Genomic DNA, 20,189 nt, shown 5'->3' with positions numbered 1-20,189 from the left:
CAAACCCTCTAATAGTACTAAAGCTTATTTAGAGCTTCGAGAGCAGTATTGAAAATAGTTAAATACCTGATATGAAACTAATTTAAAATAAGCCACATAGTTCAGGCGTTATCATTATATAGGCTACAGCACATGCTGGTTGGTGTATTAAATGTCATATTCATGTCATATAGTTATATGTATAAATAAAGGCAGGCTGCACACAAACGCAACACTCACACTTACAGTACATTCTGAATATGCTAAGCTCCTGGTTCTGACCACACCCTTGGCAGGGCCGACTGAACACGTTGGACCAGTGATGACTCCCTGAGGGTGTGTCCTGCCACAGTGAACCAGACCCGTGTTCACCTCCTCCCAATCTCCTCGCCGGCGTGAAGTTGTTACCTCGCTTCAGTCCTCCTCCTCCACCTCCACCTCCTCCTCCTCCTCCTCTGGACTTTGGAGACACTCAGCAGCGCCAGAGCCGTGCGCCTCTCAGGGGGGATAAGTGAAGCATTTTCTCTTCTTGGATACTTGAGACTCCTGCTGGAAATATCACCAAACTCTATTTTCCCTTTGAGCACAACCTGTAACTAAATCGGATACTTGCAGGATCTGCGCGAGGCTCTCGTGTAACCATGGGGGACGTGGTTTCCTCTCACCTGGACGAGAGCAGGCGGGAGATGATTACAGGTAAGAGAGGAGTTCCCCAGCTGCAGCTCAACTTCCCACAGACTGAAGTTCCTTAAAAGTTGCTTTATCCGCATCCAAAACAGCACTGAAACCTTCATAAAAGTTTGTAAGACTTTAATTGAGTATATCCTTCAGTAGTGTCCTTACACCGATATTACACAGTTCATGATTGCTTTTCTATATTTTAAAAAGTTTATTTCTTGATCATTCAATTACTTTCAAGTTGGCTTAAATTCTCTTTTAGTCATAATTGTCTGAACACTACATTGAAGCTGTATTTTAGATCAAACAATCTTTAAACTGAGCTGTCAAACTGGCCTAGAGAGAGAAATCCACTGAAACCTGCCTCCACTCTTTTAATGCTGTATGTGCTGGTAAAATACATTACAGACATTACCTGCAGATATCCAGCTTCTTGAGTTATTAATACAAGCAATTCCCTCTCAGCAAGTGTCACCCTTCCCCGTTTCACTAAGACAAAGCCTGTCATTCACATCAGTGCATTGTTGCTCTGCTCTACTTGAAGAGCTCCCCTGAATCCCATCTGTGCCGCAGACCCATTTCTCTCAGATAATAAGTAGGTTTCCCAAAGGGGAGCGTGTTTGTATAAGTTTGGGACTGACTGCTATTTAAGTCTCAGATTCCTCCGGCCTCCCACTGTGAACTGTGCAGGTCTGTGGGATTATTTCAGCAAAGGCATGGGAGCAGAGGGAAGAGGAGGAACAGTGCAGAGGCTGAAACACTTTCATGAATCTGTAGATGCTTTCTTAAAAGCATTAGACGGCCATTGCTAGAAGTAGTTTAGAAATGCATCCAAGGTCAAAAAACAGCTCAGGGAAATGGAGAAGACTTGCTTGTTTTTATTTTTAGTTGGTGTTTACGTCCTCCAGATTTATGCTTTGCAGGAACTGTTGTTTCAGAGTCATTTTATCCTCAGTTAGGATGTTCCTTCACGACGGTAATTGTGTTTGTGTGCGTATGCTGGCAGGCGCACTCGCATGAGGAAACCACTTCTGGAAACCATAGATTATGTTCTTGAGGTTCAGACACTCAAGTTTGTTTGTTGTTGCTGTTTTTTGTGAAGCGGACAGAGAAATACTCTCAGAGATGGTTTAAAATGGCTAAAATAACATTGTTAAAGGCTGCCATCTTTGAGTTTTGGACTGTTGGTCAGACAAAACAAGCAATTTGAAGACATCACCTTGTGGGATACTCACTATAGGTAGGCCTCTAAAAATCGAGGAATACGCAGACTGTCACATTCAGAAAGAGCTGAAAAGAAGCTGTAAGCATGGAAGGTGTAACCCTGACCTAGGGAACAACTTGTGTGACAAAACAATCTCATCTCAAAAGGTCTAATCACAAGCTTTTGTGGAGCTTCAGCTGCACAATCCCACATCAGCAAATGGTGCTGGCTCAGGTGTCATATGACAGAAGGTGTTATGAGAAAAGCTGATCTATTTATGAAATCTGTTTAAGATTAAAAAACTTGTAAAACAAGAACCTCGTGAACAGCTGTATAAAGAGCCACCATCCTTTCATATTTGACCTAAAATAGTGCAATATCTGCTTATGAGTGTGGCTGAGAAAAAGATACACATGGAGAGATGAGTCAGAGGAGAAGATAGTGAGTGAAGCTGCAGAAGTAGAGCAGGTAGAAACATGTCACAAGATTAATAGCTGAACCAGAACTCTCACACGCCACCCCACTACTCAGCATTTCTGCACTGGGTTATTTGTTTGAAGAGTGCACCTCCCAACAAGGTGATTTCTTCATCCATGCTGCCTGCGCACATTCTCACAAAATGATCTCCTCCCTTGTAAGCCCACACAACACAGAAGCAATATGTGTACACACACACACACACACACACACACACACACACACACACACACACACACACACACAGTACAAATGCAAACCCATACAGTTCATGTTTATCAATCCATAATTGTTTTTATGCTTAACAAAAGCAGGGTGTGAATGTGTTCACCAGCGTATGTCAACATCTCATATTTCAACCATGCGTTTTATAATAATACATAATGTTCCTGAGGAGATTATTTAACACCTTTCAAAGATGTTTTGATAAAATGCTAATCCTACTTCATGAAACTCTCCCTATCACAGCTGCCTCAGTACAAACTGATCTCCTGTCCGATGCTGTCACAGTTTTGTGTAGCTGGGACCTTGCTTGCTAGATGTACTATTGGACTAGAGGGATAAACAGTAATCGTGTGAAACCATCATAACCCCAAAAAGAGCTACAAAGGTCTATCCCCCTCTGCTAGTTTGCATCTGTTCTCAACTCAGTAGTTTTCTCATTTCTGTCCTTGTCCTAAGATAAATAATGAATTTAAACAAGGATAAAGCAGCACAGTCTAAAGGCACAGCTTTAGATGCACCTGTTGTTCCAACACTCACCAATGGTCAGGAGTTAGTGACACTGACCAAAAGAGTGAGATCACAGTTACAATCAGCCAAAATGAGTTTCCTCCGTAGGGTGGCTGAGCTTACCCTTAGAGACACATTTGAGTGCATATATGATTGTGTGCTGATAACAACATCTATAGATTTCTTATTATTGATCCATTTATTTATTCAGAACGTGGAATTGACATTGGAAGGATGAAGCAAGGCAAATGGCATGAATCTAGGAATAAGTTAATGGTGGGGTTATGGGCTCAGTGATTCCAGGTATTTGTGAGTCAGCTAGGGCGCACTGCCTCATTGATGGGGTGCCTGATGAGTTCTCTTTGGTTCTTGTATGGCAAGAGAGGAACAGGAGGTGGAGGAGGGATATAACAGAACCTTTTTGGCATGCTTAAACAGAGGGTTGAGTGTGTGATTTATGATGTGGTCTTTGTTCCCAAATTCCAATATCCAAGTGCCCAAAAGGCTGTCCATGTACAGTTATCCAGTCTGCTGACTTTGGCAAAGCAGGACAACCAGTGGAAAGTACCGACTCTCTGCACTCTTTAAACGGAAGCCCCCTTAGCCAGCACTTATCTGGTGGAAATTTACACTGGAGAGAGTGTTATCTGATATCTGCAATAAAAAAAAGTGACAAATTATTTGAAGCCAAAATACAGAGTTCCTTAAGTGCTGAAAGATGAAATTCTTTTTACCTTGTTTGCACAATATCTTATAACATAGGATAGATAGTAAATTGAAATTAAAAAATGACTTTATTAGTTAGTCTTTTCCCCTAAGCAAGTATGTTTATATATCTTAATATTGAGGTAGGTGGTGGTTGATTGATAACCAAACCTGTCTGAGGTTTAGCAAAAGTTATCTCATACTCTAATAAAGCTATTTTTATGAGTGAAAGAGAATGGATGATAAGATAAACAGTTGGGCTTTTTGATACCAGTGCAGATGCGAATCCAGCATTTTGGTACCGATCGTCACTTTTTTTTTTTTTCATTGAACAAAAGTGTTACATTTCATCTACACACAAGCAGATGTAAGAAAACTTAAAAATAAAGAAAATGTCAAATTCCCTGACAGTTTACAATACTCTTTTTTTAGTCGGTATGAAAAAAGTAGGTTCGATAGCCAGCCATACTAAACTGTGGATTAAAGAGGAGAGTCTGTGTTTCAGCTCTTTTACAGTCTTCTTTATATTTCCTCTGACCTGTCCACCCATCTGCTCCTGGTATGACACAGTATTTTTAATAAGTCTGTGTGTCCCTGTCCCCTGTCTCCTACACATTCTCTCCCTGTCTATCCTGTCCTGTCAGCTCTTTCCTTCCTGCTCTCCCACTGCAGGCCGGCTCCCTCCTTCCTGTGTTGTTCCTTCCATAAACAGATCATAGTCAACACTGTCTGCTGCTGACTGAGCCAAACATACTGATTGACTCACTAACTGACTCTTTTTCCAGCGCTGGAACGTGGGAAAAGCTCATGTCCCCTCCGGCAGGTTCTTGGACTCTTTACTAGGATGCTGCTTTCACACAGTTGTGGAAAAGAAGTGCTGAGTCAAGCTGTGAGAAGGATCAATGCAATACAGGAAAATGCTGATTCAACTTGATTCATGCCCATAGGCAGACTCCAAACTAGGGCTGCAACTAACAGTACTTTTCATTATGATTAACCATTTAGTCCATGAAATGTCAGAAAATAGTGAAAATTACTCCAAAGTGATTTCTTCAAATTTTGTGTGACCAACAGTCCACAACACCTGAAGATACTTCAGGCTAAATTTTGGCAGGAAATATGTGTAAAATGATAAGTAAATATTACTATTTGATTGAATGGTGCAGTCAAAATCTTGGGTTTGAATATGTAAGTACATCTAAAATGACATTTGAATCTAGCAAGACGCCAAGCAGAAATTACATTCAAAAGTCTTTTGACTGCAGTTGTATTTTAAGTATGCAAAAGCACTTCCATCCCAAACGTTTTACCAATGACAGAGCTGTACCAGACAGCCGTAATATAAAGTGAACTGTGCTGATAGTTCATTGTAGGCATCTCTTTTTTAAGTGCTGCACAAGCGTCACACAAGAGTTAGTTTTCTGTCTAATAGGCCCACTTTAAATTTGATTATATGACACTTTTCATAAAGAGCCGATAGCGGCGGTGAAGGTTGTGGCTTTTTTGACGTAGTGAGACTTCATTTAAGACAGTGTGTCTTCACAGGAGAACTGCAGCTCCCTATCTGCACCCAGCTAATGTTTAACAAAGACGTTTGAATTGCAGTACTGATATGTTTTGGAAAACCAAAATAGAGTTGACAAAATCCTCATCTGAGATGCATTTGGGAATCAGTCCTGCTGTAAGACTTAGTCAAGTCTGTCTAGTTGTAAATGAATTGAAGCGCTTGATCTTTTCCCTACTGACGTATGTTGTTTGAACCAAAATGAACCTTAACTCTTTCGTTCAAGCTTCCTTCATTAGTGTCCACTAAATGTCTTTACCTGTAATTTTTCAGTCTGTCTTTAATATGGATGTGTCCTGATCTTGTGTGTCTGTGTCCTCTTGCAGCTCGGACCAGGGACGTGATGAAAGAGTTCAGCGATGTGTACGAGCAGCAGTACGCTGTCGCTCTCTTCAACACCGTCCGCTACGAGATAGAAGGAGGAGGAGGAACACAGTCACAGCTGCTTCACAGAAAGGCAAGTGCATTGTGTCGGTTATAAAAGAGACAAACTATACAAACAAAGACAGTATGCAGATTCCAAGAGTGAATGGATTTTATTTTAATCTTTGTAGCTTCTGGAACATATAACACATCATAATATTATGTCTTGTCTTTAATGCCACATGAAATTTGGTCATTAAAGGATAATTCCAGTTTTTCACCACTTGAGTCTTATTGTTATATTTTTGCTGTCACCTATAACGATTACGATAACTTTGTACTCACTAAAGCAACAAAGTTCAACAGGGCCACAGACACCAACAGTCACACAATCAGACTCTCTGACGGGTGTTCATAATGGACAGTTTAAAGAATAATTTTACTGTTCGTCTTCCTTAGTAGTAGTTTAACGATTTGTGCGCCACATAAACTTCAATGAAGGCTTTGTAAGGGCTTGATGTTATACATGATGTTTGAATGAGCTCATTTTTGAGGTTCGTGTAGCAGAATATTACCTTTTAACAGGCGAACCCTCTGTTTTTGTATTCCCCTCATCTTTTTGGTTATTCAATGTACTTTTGTTCATGTTTTAATCACTGGAGGGGAAGTGGAGCACATTTCACACATGAACAGAGACACTGTTTGGAATTCTGTTGTGGCAGTCCATCTACTCTCTTCACTATGTGGAGGAGGAGGACAGCCGCTTGTGTGTGCTTATGATAGAATCGCAAAATTTGCATATGTCAACCAACACTCAAACACATACATGTACGCCCCTTTATCTTATAGGCCAATTCTTCTGTGTTTACTTTGATTATTTAAAAGAATCATTGGACTACAAATATACAATAATATGCAATAGTACAAAATCTGGCTGAAAAATGTGTTTTATACTTATATATATATATACCATGTGCACCACCAAAACTGTAGTTTGACCTGTTGTTATTCCTTACCTCTGTTGCATTTTCAACCTATTTTTTCATTCACCGTATTTTACTGGAAGCATTCCGGAGGTGAGCAAAGATTCCTGTGGTAATCAGTGTGTCCTTACAGCAGAAAACCAAACTTTTAAGTGCATAAGTACATCAGATCCAAATGATTCAAACTTACTGCATCCTTGTAAATGACAAGACATAACATAACCAAAACATTTTAATAGTATTAGCCTGTGGTCTACCTCACATAATGCTGTGGAGGATCATCTCTTCCTCCCCCATCACCCGTCCACACAGACACCACAGACAATTTAACATTTTCCAGCAAACCAACAGCAGTCAAACACACAAATCACAATTTGGCTCTGGGGGCTTCACAGTCTGTACAAAACCCTCAGTCCTCACACCCTTGATTCGACTGAAACTCCCTAAAAAACCCTTTTAAGAGGGAAAAAGCAGCAAATGTGTTCACACAAGCACCTCTTTATGTTTTGGCTCTGCTACTCCCTTCTGTCTCCTTCGTTCTTTCCTTCCTCTCTAAGCAGTCTCAGTTGCAGTATTATTTGATCTAAGGAAATCTAAAAACAAAGTGGGTGGTGTGTATCCTTGTGTAAACACTAAACAGATATCTTCACCCCCGCACATTTGGAAACACCAATTAAGCTTCAGGTCTTTTGCAGAGTTAAGGGAGCTTTGACAGAGAGCATTTTGAAACCCACATTTTTTATGAAAGATAATAATACAATGGTAATAATACAAAATGTTCACATCTATTATGCTTTGTATCACATAACTCAGTGATACATAACATATGACAATGCATCATGCTTCAGTGCCGTCTCTATGACTTTTCAGGACCCTCTGGCAGGCCGCTTCATCTTCTCAGGGAGTTTGTTTCAGTATCTGGAGGAGAATCGTAAATGGAGGAACCGCTTTGTATCTGTGCCAAACAGCTACATCATCAGCCTCTATGAGAGCAAAACAGTGAGTGTGCTCCTTACTCGACTAAACAGCTGTCTGATTCCATGATTTGGACATGTCTGTTAAAACAGCTTGCTGTGTCTCTAATAGGCACACGAACGGGGCCTTCACCCGAAGATGACCATCAACTGCGCCGGGTACAAGGCGCTGACCTCAATGGAAGAATACATGGAGCTGATTAATGCCAGCCTGCCAGGTAGGAAAAGGAAATACAGAGAACGTTACCAATCAACTGTAAATATGACAATATATTACAAAATATGGCTACAAATTGTTAATAAAATTGTACCATATATATTTGTTAACTTTCTGCCTGGGCATTAATTCAGTATTGATTTATTATCTATTATTGACTATTGTTTTTAAAAACTTTTGAGTTATAGTAGAACACTAAACATCAATTACATTATGTACGTTGTTACACTTCAGTACGTCTCGCTTTCATCCAAATGTATTTATCAGAATCTGCTTTTTTTTGCCATTGTATTTATCAGAATCTGCTTTTTTTTGCCATTATAGAGAGCAAATCATTAATCCAAGGTAAAAACTGAAAATGGGCAAAATCTGTCACTGTTTAAATTCCCTTTTTAAATCAACAGATCTTTTTACACATTTCAGCTTCATTTTCTTATTTTCTTTAAAGTGCTTTCCAAATCTTGCAGTTTCATATGGCTTGTTGCAGGTATCACGGCCAAAGTGGGCAATAATCCGTTCATCAAGTGTGCGACCGAGTTCCCCCTCATCCTGTGGCACCCGTACGCCCGCCACCACTACTTCTGTGTGATGACAGAGAAGGAGCAGAAGAAGTGGCACGCTGTGCTGCAGGACTGCGTCAGACACACTAACAATGGTAAAAATACACACAAGAACACAATGACCTCACTTCTGCTGAAGTAGAAGTGAAGCAGTAATAGCACTAGGGAAGTCCCCGGTAGCGTTAAGTTATTATTGTTTATTATTCATTATTTATTGAAAACTATGATGAGCATAAGTTCAGTCAATTAATTTAGCTGTCCAGAGCCTACTGTGCGCCATTTGAACAGCAGCAGTGCTTTTCTCTCTGTGCTCCACCCTGCACATTTAGTGCCTTTCTCTGCCTCGCTACCATTGTTTGCGGCTCAGATGAGGGTGTGTGTGAGTGTGTGTCACAGTGTGAAGCCTTTACATGCCATCTGAATTAGCTGCTTGATCTGTGAATGTAAAATCTTGCAGGAATGATGTTTGTTATTTGTTGTTGTTTTCTTCATTGGTCTTGGTTACAGTGTGGCATGATGTCGTTGGATACGAATGTTACAGTTTTAACAGCCGAGACAGACAATCTGCATCACTCAAATAGTTAGGAGAAGACTAACCCTAAGCTTATTCAACTGAAGGCAGAACCAGTCTTATATTTGAGACAGGCTTTTATATTCATGATTTTATGTCATAATAAAGAGAAGCTTGATGTTAGTGTATTCCGTTCTACTACTAAAACCAGGAGGGGATAAAAGTTGATCTATTGTTCAAGCCATTTATATAACAAAAATGTTGACTTTTGTCTGGTTTTAGCCTGTTAAATGTGAGGATTTGCTGCTTTTATCTATTTTAAATTATTGTATCACCAATGAACTTTAATAACTTTGGGTTTTGAGATGTAGGTCATACAAAACAAGCATTTTGAGCTTAGAGAAATTTTCATTTTTTACCACAAATGATTAATTAACGTCCTAATCCCTTCATTTTGATAGAGGGCTTTTATTGTCAAATATTTACATAAAGTCTATCTAAACATCAGGATAATGGAAATAACACATGATGTATTAATCAAAAGCTTGAGGTAGTGGTAATGAGTTGCAGCTTTTCCCTTTTTGATTAGGTTTTTTATGGCACAAGCCTTTATTTGTTTGACCATTATTTGAGTGCTGGCTTTTATTTGTGAATTTATGGTATGTTCTGGAGGATGGTGCATTAGGGGATGGTTTGTTTTATCAGGGTGGAGAACTACTCTTGATCTTCTATTAAGGTTTGTTCTTGTGCTGGCGTGACTTATGTGTCATTGTGTTGAGACACAGAGGGCAGAGAGGATGTGCAAACATAATGTAATCTTTTGTTTTTTGTTGTATTGTCATTGAGTGTCTCTCGGCTACACCTTTGGCTTTGTACAGAAGAATCTAAAGTGGTGTAAATGATTGGCCTGCTTCCAAACCTTGTTAGCCACATGCAGATAATACACCAAGTTTTAACTGATAGGTATTTTTAAATTTTGTAACCTAGGGAGACTGTCTTCGTTTGGGGAGAGTCAAGCTACATTTTTGTGGTTATGTGCATGTAGGCACGTGTGTGTAAGTGTGATCTCACATTCAGTAGCGCTTTATTTAGACTTAAGGCAGTGACAATCAGAATGAGTGGGAACATTGGGGAAGTTGAGATAAAAATACGAAACTAGAAGACTCAGCGATAAACAAACTGCTGCAGTTAATGTGATCAGGCTTGTCTGCAAAGGCTCGTGGTGTTCGTGCTCGTGATTGTAGATCAAGTGTAGATTATTTATAAAGGCTCTCATACGTATTATGAACTTACTACATATCTATATATGGGAATTCTTTCTACAAGAGATTTACAGATGCTGAAGTATCCAGGTTGTATTCATTTTCCAGTTTTTCTATCACAGGAATCTTTGAGTCTAAGATACATATAATTACATATTGTTGTAAATAAATCCACATTTTTACATTTGCCACAGACAATATTCTAACCACGTGTCAACATCTTTACATGCCTTCTTTATCGTATTAATAAATTTAATAATGCTATTATTTTGACTTGAAAGATATTAACCACATGCGGTCAATAGGCCTATATTATTTTAATATAGTCCAAAAGTCCATTCAAGTCCAAAGTCCATTCAAGCAGATTTTTAATTTAACCTAATAAAACAATAACAGCAAAATACTAACTTTATATTAACTAAGGAACGTCCATATTCTCTGTTGCGTGGATGATTTGATCTACAAAGACTTTACCTCACCTGACCCTAATTTGAAGCACGCACATACACAAGTCTGTGGCTTCACATGCCTGTGGGTGTGTACACACATAATTATAAGACTGTTTGTGTTGTTTAAGCTTTTAGGTTTCGACAGCCTTTCTCACATGAAAGCTAATGTATGGCTAAATTATCTGTAGTCGTGCTTTAAGTGATCATCATGCACAAGGTTTCATTGTAATCATTAAGTCAGCTGCATCAAATCACTCAGCACCTGCCCAGAAAGATGCAAGCAGGCGTGCACTATAGTTTGTCTAAATGTTTCCACTGTAAGTTAAAGCCTAAACAATCCTGTATCATGAACAATATAGCTAAACTTTATACTGTCTATGAAACAAGAAATGACACAACACACTGGCTTTAAGCTCATCACCAGGCTGATAAAGTTGCTCAACCTGATTCCACCTTGTTTTCCACTTAGCCACCTATTGTGCCAACCAACTGTGTTGACTTAATTCAGACAATGCTAGCAGCTTGGTTTGAAAACATCCATTGCAAGCCCCAAAAAACAGGGGCTACATTTCTTTAGTTTAGGAAGGTTTTGGTTAAAACCAGCCAATGGGCAAATACCAACTTTAGTGCAACATGTTTTGACTGTAAAACAAAATCAGCCTCTGTCTGTATCCAGTCTAGCCCCCCCTTTACTTCCCAACACTACCTGTTGGGGCATGCTCAGTAAACGTCACAGTCCCTGCCACACATTCCAGCTGTGAGGCAGGGCTCCAGGAATATGTTGTGAGGAACAGAGTGTGTGGCTGTTTCACTGTCGCCTTTGCTGGTGTCAGTGTGGATTGGCATTCATGTTTCTGGCCTGTGTTGACACGCCCAGTCTCACCTCTGTCATGTCGGTGTTTTGAGGAATACCAGAACCGGTAAAATACTTTTCCGGGGGGTGATAAATGGTTTTACAGCCCGACCCCTGCCCTCTCTGTGGTTTATTTCACTCCACTCGTATGCATACATACATACACATTCACACATTTACAACCCTGCCCCCCCCAAATTTTTTTAATCATTAGTAGCAATTCTATCTGGATGTACAGGAGAAGGCATCTGAGGAGTACATGGTGTCAGTCAGTCATAGTACAGAAGATGCTGCAGTAACCATGAAGAATAAACTGCTAGCAGCACAGAAGCTTCATGCAAAGCAGTCTCTCAGCTGAACACTGACACCGTTCAGCTGGCTTTGATAAGTAAAACCACAAGTTAAATGTTCGCTGACACATTGGCGACCTATTTGAATCCACTAACAGCTCTTGTTGTTTTATCCTCAATAGCTCGGCAATAAAATGATCAGCTGCTGCTTTGCATTGCTTTAACAGGATGACTTGCAAAGCACCCTGTTAATCAGCTCAGTTAACAGGTAACCTCATCACGCTATTCTGCACAACTCAAAGGGGGCGCCCATCTGATTGGTCGACGTGTCAGTCTGAATGTTTGCACCACAGAGTTGAGCCATAAAAGACAAAAAAGCCACGTCCATATCCTTAGTGGATTCACAGTCATCTGTTGCATTTTGAAACCGCAAGCATGGTAACTATGACAGGTTAACCTTTGTTTACGCTTCAAAATAAGTAGTTTAGGTAGAATGATAGAGATTTAAATCTGACTGCTCTGGATGCTTGACCTTTGTAAAGCTCTGTAGACTACAGTGGAGCCAACGTGTCCTTTTGCTCTATAATCAACCGAGTGAGTCAAATGTTATAATGACTCAAATTGGTCCCAATATGCCCAAACTGAAATTTTCCATAAAGCTGCAGGCAACTCAGAAAGTCTCCAGTGATATAATAGCATCACAATTTAAGGTTGGATTCATAATAAACTTGACAAGTAAACACGATGATGTATAATCCTGATGCGATCCGTTTATTATTCAACCGGCTGATCAACAGGATATTCCTCAACAACAGTTTTTAGAGTCAGTTAACAGCAGAAGTCATTTTCTAGTTCCAGCTTCTAAAATGTGACGATTCTCTGCTTTTCATTTTATATAATAGATAATTTTATATATTTTGGTACTGGTGAAGGAAAGCAAGCAATAAGAGGACATTTTGGGTTCTCAAAACGGAAAATGTAATTTTTTTTAAAAACAGTCCAGTCCAGTGTGTAACATTTAGGAGGATCTATTGGCAGAAATGAAATATATTTTTTTCTAAAGAATAAAAATTATAGGAATGTTTTCATTAGTGTATGATCATCTGGATATAAGAATCGTTTTATCGTCAGACGCTGCGGGTCGCCTTTTTCGCCATTTTAAATCGTCATGTTTCTACAGTAGCCCAGAATGGACAAACCAAATACTGGCTCTAGTTAGGGCCTCACAGCCACTGTAGTTCCTCTTACATGCTTCACACCTTGTTCTCATTCCCAGGTCATCAAACACAGATGCGAGTGGTGGTCAGTTAGTTGCAATCTGCAACTTCACTGCTAAATGCCACTAAATCCTACACCTCCTATAATTGATAATACAAACAAAGCCCTTATGATAGGTTCTCTTTGAACTGCAGGCAGCAGTCCAGCAGCCAGGCTGATACTGCGTCACATTAGTAGTCAAAGACTGCTCTGAGCTGCCACTGGGCCACTAGAGAACCATCAATCACAGCCAGCTCTCCACCCCCACAGCCTTTAAAACCAGTCACCAGCCCTCTGCTCTGATCAGACCTCAGACTAATTCCACTCAGCAAGAACAGACCTGCAATGGGCACATCAAAGGTAGCAGAGCAGTGTGCTTCCCAGCATGCTATATGATAAAAAATAATAATGTACAAATACTAATATACAAAATACACCACTACAGAATATCCAGCTTCCTCTCATTCACTGCAGCTGGAGGCAGGGATCTTATTCACTCATGTGTTTGTCATGTCTGCGGCTGATGGTATGTTTCAGTGAGTGTTTATTGTACTGTGGGTTTGGCTGGTTCCATAGGGCTGCACCATATGGGGAAATCCTTCTCATGCGTGTCGATGGGAGCTGCAGCAGTGTGAGGGTTTGGAAGAAGTGTTTAAAACCTTCTACAATGTGAAGGCAGGTGGCCTGAAGTCTAATCAGACCATATTTCACATCCAAATGCTTAATAGGTTTTAAAATACCAATATATATTAACATTTGTGGATGTGAAGTCCTGGGAACTCATCCACAGCTGCAGCTAAAACCCCACCAACCAGAGTGTGGCAAGCAAGGCAGGGAGGGAAATGCCTCACATAAAGAGACCGTGGTAAGTGCTGCCACATGTTCTATTTATACACAGCACACACACACACACACACAGCACACACACACACACACACACAGCACACACATTGCAGGGAAACCGTAATCTGTCCCTTGATCTAGCTTACTTCAGACACATGGAGAAATGTGTAGTGGTTTGCAGTGCTGGCAGATTGTCAAAAAATATTTTCCTTTTTTTTTTGGCACTGATAGGAAATTTCTCTTGTGGGCAACAAGTTGAGAATGTAGAAGATTTCACTTGCAGGTTTTTCACACTGATAATCTGGCCATAGATAGTTCCCTAAAAGTGTTACATGTAACCCTAACCCAAATTACTTATTTATTCTTAGAAACACTTCCAACTACTATTTAAGTTTTAGAAATAGAGAAATTAGCACATTGTTCAAGAATGTATTCTACGTCATCATACAATAAATCTGATAACCACCAAGACTGAATGTTGTAGCCCCACTATTTACAATTACTATTTATTTTAGGGGCTCTAAATAGTACTTGGCAATGGTACAGTCTTTGCTGCATCCTTTCTCATAACTCACACAACAATAGGGTACTGATTTATAACTGCAGCTAGAAACATTGATGGTTCAATATGAAAAGATATTACTGATTTTGTCAACCCTATTCTTTGTCTTACTTCTATTTGTGGGATAATCATGCTCTAAGTTACTACAGTTCCCATAATTGGTGGGCTTTTAGTATGCCTAATTAGATATTAACACTTCCTGTTTGCATGTACCCATGGATGTACAGACTTCTTCCACTGGATTACTTTGATACTGAAGAAAACTTGATGGTGGTGGTTATAAGGAACATCCTTTTAAAGATTTCCGTTTTCCTCGGAAAGCGTAAGAGACACTTAAATTTAAAAGTATCATGTCTGTGTTGTAAGATTTGACAAATGTATCACTCAGAGAGAGAGAACGATTTTTTGACTCAAATACCATCACGTCCAACATTTTAACTCGCATGTCCTCCTTAGGAGGCGTGCCTCACAGTGTGTGCATTGGTAGTCATTATAAAAGTTGCAGGTTTTTTTTAGGGTGTGTTGTTCTAAGCTGAAGTACGAACAAGTTAATATCAGGTAGTGTAACATAGTAATGTCTGTGAATGCACCTTATGCAACTATCAACACAATGTAATTTCCACAGTATAATTTCAGATTTGGCCAGTATGCTAGTTTTGGCAGAGAAAGTAAAATACCTTCCATGAAGATTCAGCCATGTGAAACCATCCAAATAAATTGTCTTCATTGGAAAAAGGTTGGTTGACTATTGGTTGCTTAAGAACATTATTAAGGCCATGTGGTTGCTGTTGACATGAAAATCAGTTGTGGGTATCTGTCTTATACAAAGATGGTAAATTATAGGCCCTCCTGCTGCTGCGAAGCTCAGACACTTTTCACTGCATTTGACCTCCAAATGATGGCTGGTCACTTGCCAACATGGCAGCTGTCTGTGCTGTTATTTCCCCACTGTGCCTCTAACCTCAGTGTCCAGTGAATTCTCATGAAAGCTTGTGCCAAAGCAAGCTAACACACCGACCCTCGGCCTGTCAGCAAAGAGTTAGTGAACCGGGAGCAGACATGGCTTCCTGTCTGGCTCTACCTTCTCCCCCTCCTCACTCCTTGGTCACTTCCTGTCTTTGTCAACCAGACTTACAGCAAACCGACTTGTTAAGACACATACGTGCACATTGATGCGTGTGCATAACACAACATACATATACAACAAACACATTATCACTCTGACATTCTGGGTAAACCAGCAATTTATCCATTATGCAGTTCAGGAAACTTCTGCATTCTTGTCTCTCATTTATTGGCACCTCAAGAGGAACCAGCCTCACAAGACAGCAAGAGTGGACGCTGTAATGTCCAGAACAGCCTCAACAAACAGTTGCATCAGTTGTTTTGGGATGGTCAGTTCATTAGAAAATCTGTATCATTGTAGTATATCTACTTGTACTTGAGTAAGAGGTACAGTGTTTAGGCCTATAAAAACAGTATTGCTGCTATTGTTGAAGTTGCTACTGTAGCCTATATCATTGACCATTGCACATGATGGTAAACAACATTTCAATAAGGTCTGGGTTGAAAACAGCATGCTTTAATTACACATTTGTGCGTCAGAGGGACTGACTCTTGTTGCCATGAAAAAATGCATTAGTCACTTTTATTTAAAGGAGGGACTGCTCTGAAGGACAAACTGCTAATTATAGGGATGTTTTATTCCATACACCTGTTTATACTCTTTTGTGAAGGATGAATGACTTTCAGCACTCTGTGTCCCCCTTGCTGTGGCCTTGAGAGGCAGCTCTTCAGCTAGTGATGTATTTTCATCCAACCACATGACAAGAACCAACTTCCTAAAAACACACGCATGTTGCCGAGTGCTTCTATTGTCCTGTTGTCTGGGAGGGGCAGTAACCATAGCAACCACATGAAATCTGTCCTCCAACAAGCCAACATCTTCCTGTTTTGAGGGATGACACAGCTGTGTGTGATAGGGGCTGAGTGTGCGCGTGTGTTGTCCAGCAACTGAATGTACCGCTGGCCAAAATTACACTTTTAGACCGTCTCGTAGAATTGACTCAGATGTTATGGAAACAGTTGTTAGTGTTGGTAATCTGCAAGCCAGTGAAATGTCCCCACGTTTGTTCATCTCATACCAAGTAAACATCCATTTGCAAAGTGTTACCTTACGTCACTACAAAGAAATACACAAATAAAAGCATTCCACCATCTTGCTACTGAGATCATTTCAGCCAACTGCATCTTGTTTTACGTCTTTACCGAGCACCTTCTCTTCCCTGTCCCTAACAGGTCTTCCAGAGGAGAGCACTGTTCAGACACCAGCCTTCACTGATGCTTTGAGGCTTCACAGACAAGCCAAGGGACACTACGGGACCTGGGATATGATGTGTGGACAGCCCCCACAGGTCAGGATCTAGGGTTAATCACAATACAGTTGTTTCCCAGTTCAGAGGCTGGATTCTCTAAAGTCTGAGGAGCACCTGAATGGACCATTAGTTTTAGACTAGATTTTGGGAGGTTGAGCTCTGGCTGCAGGTTCTCAAAAGGAACCACCCTCATGGACTACATCCTTCTGAAGATCCAGCCCCTGATAGGACTTATGTTTCCCTCTTGGGAGGTGGATTGACACTGAGGGTATTGTGTTAGCTGTAGGTGACAGTTAAAAGAGATTTTGAGGAACTGTTTCCAAACAGTCTCTGTGAGTACCTGTCCAAAGTTCAGGTCCAGGCCATAGTTCAAACTATTCAGAGGGAACAATGATGGATGACTTGCATTGATAGAAAATTGTTTTTAGATTTTTCTGAATGAATATAGCTGAAGAAAACACTCCATCTACACCCTGAACACACACCCTTTCCTCACACTATAGTACAAGAATGCACCTACACAAGACCTTCAAAGAGACTGTCAGCAACAAGACCCCACCCCTCAACATACCAGCATTCACAAGGACACACACACACACACACACACACACACACACACACACACACACACACACACGCACACACACTGTTAATTGGGGTCTCCCCCTCTGAATGAGTCCCTTTCAGTCCCCTGCTAGTGCTTCATAGTTGCTCTGTGTGTTTATGGCAGCCACTTTTTCTTCATTAATCTCCATGCTTCCTGTCTGTATCGAAGTGTGCCCTAGTTCCTTGAACATTACACTCAGCTACATGGACATGATCAAGCTACAACAATACATTTGTTACGTTTATATTCACAGTGGATCAAATGTGATAATATAGGTATTGATACAGGATGTGTGTTGTGAAGGTCTCCCAAGTAGCCAAAACTTAAAATAAACCCAGATTAAAAAAGGGGCATGTTGTCTCTTTGACAGCATACTTATGTTCTTAGCGGTTATATATGAACACAAGCATCAGGAGTTCTCTGTCTTGAGATCATGGCTCAATAATGATTGGCGATATTGATAGCATAATACAGTACAAACTAAATATAATTAATTTATTGAATCATTGTCAACAGTATCATATCATGTGTGGAGATAGTGTCTGGTTAATCCTGAGCAAAAGACAGTGCTATGAGACATTTTAGGAGAATATACGGATATTTCTCCCTATCAGACATTCATGTGGATTTTTAATCTATTATGTGAATACAGAAGGGTAAACATAAGCAGAAGATGACCATCAGCACTGTATGTAGATATGAGCTTTATGAGTCCAGAAAGGAAAAGAATATATAAGAGAATAAGAGCTCAGCTGTTAAAGTGCAAGTAATAGTAAAACAAGCTGTCACATTAAACACATGAGCAGTGAATGTGACTCCTTATCCTGTATGTCACAAAAGCCAGGTGGAAATCATTTTGTGAATGTTTTCATTTCTAGGAGTTTGCATTGAGCCAAAAGGAAACGCACCCTAAAAAAACCCAGCAAGACCAAATCAGCCCATAACCGTCATATTATTCATATTTCAATACTAACACAAAGCATCATAATGCACCCACCAAACAATACCCAAAAGAAAAATAGCTGCAGCACATACGTAGATGGTCAGAAATACAATTAAGAGCCAACTGACATGAAACACAAGCAAATAGGCCTTTTCATTCTTTTTTTCATTCATTTTGACATTGATGATGTTGGAAAATCTAAAAGAAAAGTATAAATAATAAAATGAATGGTTGAATACCATTTAGTTGCTTCAGTTTCAGGGTCCTGGTATTGTGCCTGCTGGCTCACTGTCACTCTCACTGCTTACTGAGCCAAGTAACACCTGTACTTTTACTACTATGACAAAGTCAGAGCAAGGCAACACAAGTCACAGCCTCTAAAGCAACAATAATGCAGAGAAAACACCATTTAAATGTGCTATGTACTCTACTTCCAGACAAACAAGCTTTTAGACAAACAGGCTGCAGTGTACCTGTTGTTTGTCAGACCTTTCTGTTCTTCTGTGTGGAAAAACTATTCTGCTTTTGTCACAGCCATTCATTACCTGGCAACATGTTTCACCAAATATTTAGTTCAGTTAAAACCTCATGGAAGTGCTTAGCTTTAGTGTGTGTGTGTGTGAGGGCAGTGCCACTAAAACCAGCTTTCCTGCCTCTCTGTGTCCAGCTGTGTATCATCTCAATCGCCCCACTGTAACCACAAAGGAAAGCTTTAAGCTTTATTTTTGTTTTTCTTTGGGTGGAGATATTGGTTGTTTTTTGACTGCACCTATAGTGTAATAATCCCCAGTGGGCACATTGCCATAGTAACTATAACATCCTGTATCTGGTGAAAAGGCCGGTCTGACGTTGTAGCTCGCAGTATGAACTAACCATTATGTACCTTTTGCAAGAAAAAACAGGATGTCTTTCATTTTTATTTCAAACACATAAATACTATATATTGTGTGTGTACAGATTCTGGCTAATCTGGTGATGGAGACCCTCCACCCAGAGCTGAGAAACGTGATTGGTCCTCGTCTGAAGGGGAAGATGCAGCAGAAGCAGAGGAATTGGATGTTGGTGAGTCTCTACTTTATTGTTCCTGCACTGTGGACATGCTGTACAAACACAAGAGGGACTCAAACAAGACTCTCTCCTCCAGATCTCTGATGCAGTGTACAAGCAGGTGTTAACTCAGACCACCGGTCAGTATGACGCACTGGCCGAAGCCTGTGAGGCCCAGAGAGTCTCGCTGGACGCCAGACTGCGAACCGACATGGACCAGATCATCACATCTAAAGAACATGTCAACAACAAGATACGAGGTAACCAAATAACTATATGCACCAGTCTTCTTGACTTTTGGAAAATGAATCTTCTTATTTTGAGAGGGCAGTGAAGATTTGTCATAATCAGTTCAACATGACAAATGAACAGAGAATGTTTCACTGTCCTCCCATCCATTTTTAGGTTGTAAACACAAGGCAGGGCAGTCTGTGATGCATTTTGTTCTATATGTTGAATATTTTTGGCTGCACTATAGTCAGTGACGTTAACGTACCTTTTGCATTGTCCAGAAGTTTGTAGTCAGAAAATCTGACATATTTGATACTGAGGCCTATGGGTAAATGTGTTTTTAAATTATTTAAATGACTATGTCTCACTGTAAAGCACATCCTAACTACACATTGATACATAGTCACTGAAATGCACTTTTCAACCAAATTTAACCCAGTTTTATCCCAGACACCAAGATGTGGTTTCACCTGTTCTAAAACAACTAAAAACTGTTTTTACTTTACAAAGAAGCAAAAAGTAT

The 20,189-nt window shown here is 40.1% G+C and overlaps 1 protein-coding gene across 1 annotated transcript in view; it reads left to right on the top strand.

The window, feature by feature from the left end:
* The first annotated feature begins 341 nt into the window (after positions 1-341).
* Positions 342-20,189, top strand: part of niban2a (niban apoptosis regulator 2a) — a 26,754-nt gene continuing 6,906 nt past the window's right edge. Inside the window, exons 1-8 of the mRNA XM_051411666.1 lie at positions 342-675; positions 5,666-5,796; positions 7,556-7,684; positions 7,772-7,877; positions 8,364-8,531; positions 16,762-16,877; positions 19,346-19,450; positions 19,533-19,695. Of these exons, the coding sequence (XP_051267626.1) occupies positions 621-675; positions 5,666-5,796; positions 7,556-7,684; positions 7,772-7,877; positions 8,364-8,531; positions 16,762-16,877; positions 19,346-19,450; positions 19,533-19,695 (973 nt within the window). The 5' untranslated portion in view covers positions 342-620. The remainder of the gene's footprint in view (positions 676-5,665; positions 5,797-7,555; positions 7,685-7,771; positions 7,878-8,363; positions 8,532-16,761; positions 16,878-19,345; positions 19,451-19,532; positions 19,696-20,189) is intronic.

Source organism: Dicentrarchus labrax, unplaced genomic scaffold, assembly GCF_905237075.1.
Source record: "Dicentrarchus labrax unplaced genomic scaffold, dlabrax2021, whole genome shotgun sequence".
Classification (NCBI taxonomy): domain Eukaryota; kingdom Metazoa; phylum Chordata; class Actinopteri; family Moronidae; genus Dicentrarchus; species Dicentrarchus labrax.
Note: the sequence above shows the minus strand (reverse complement) of the source record. Positions and strands in the feature narration are given on the sequence as shown.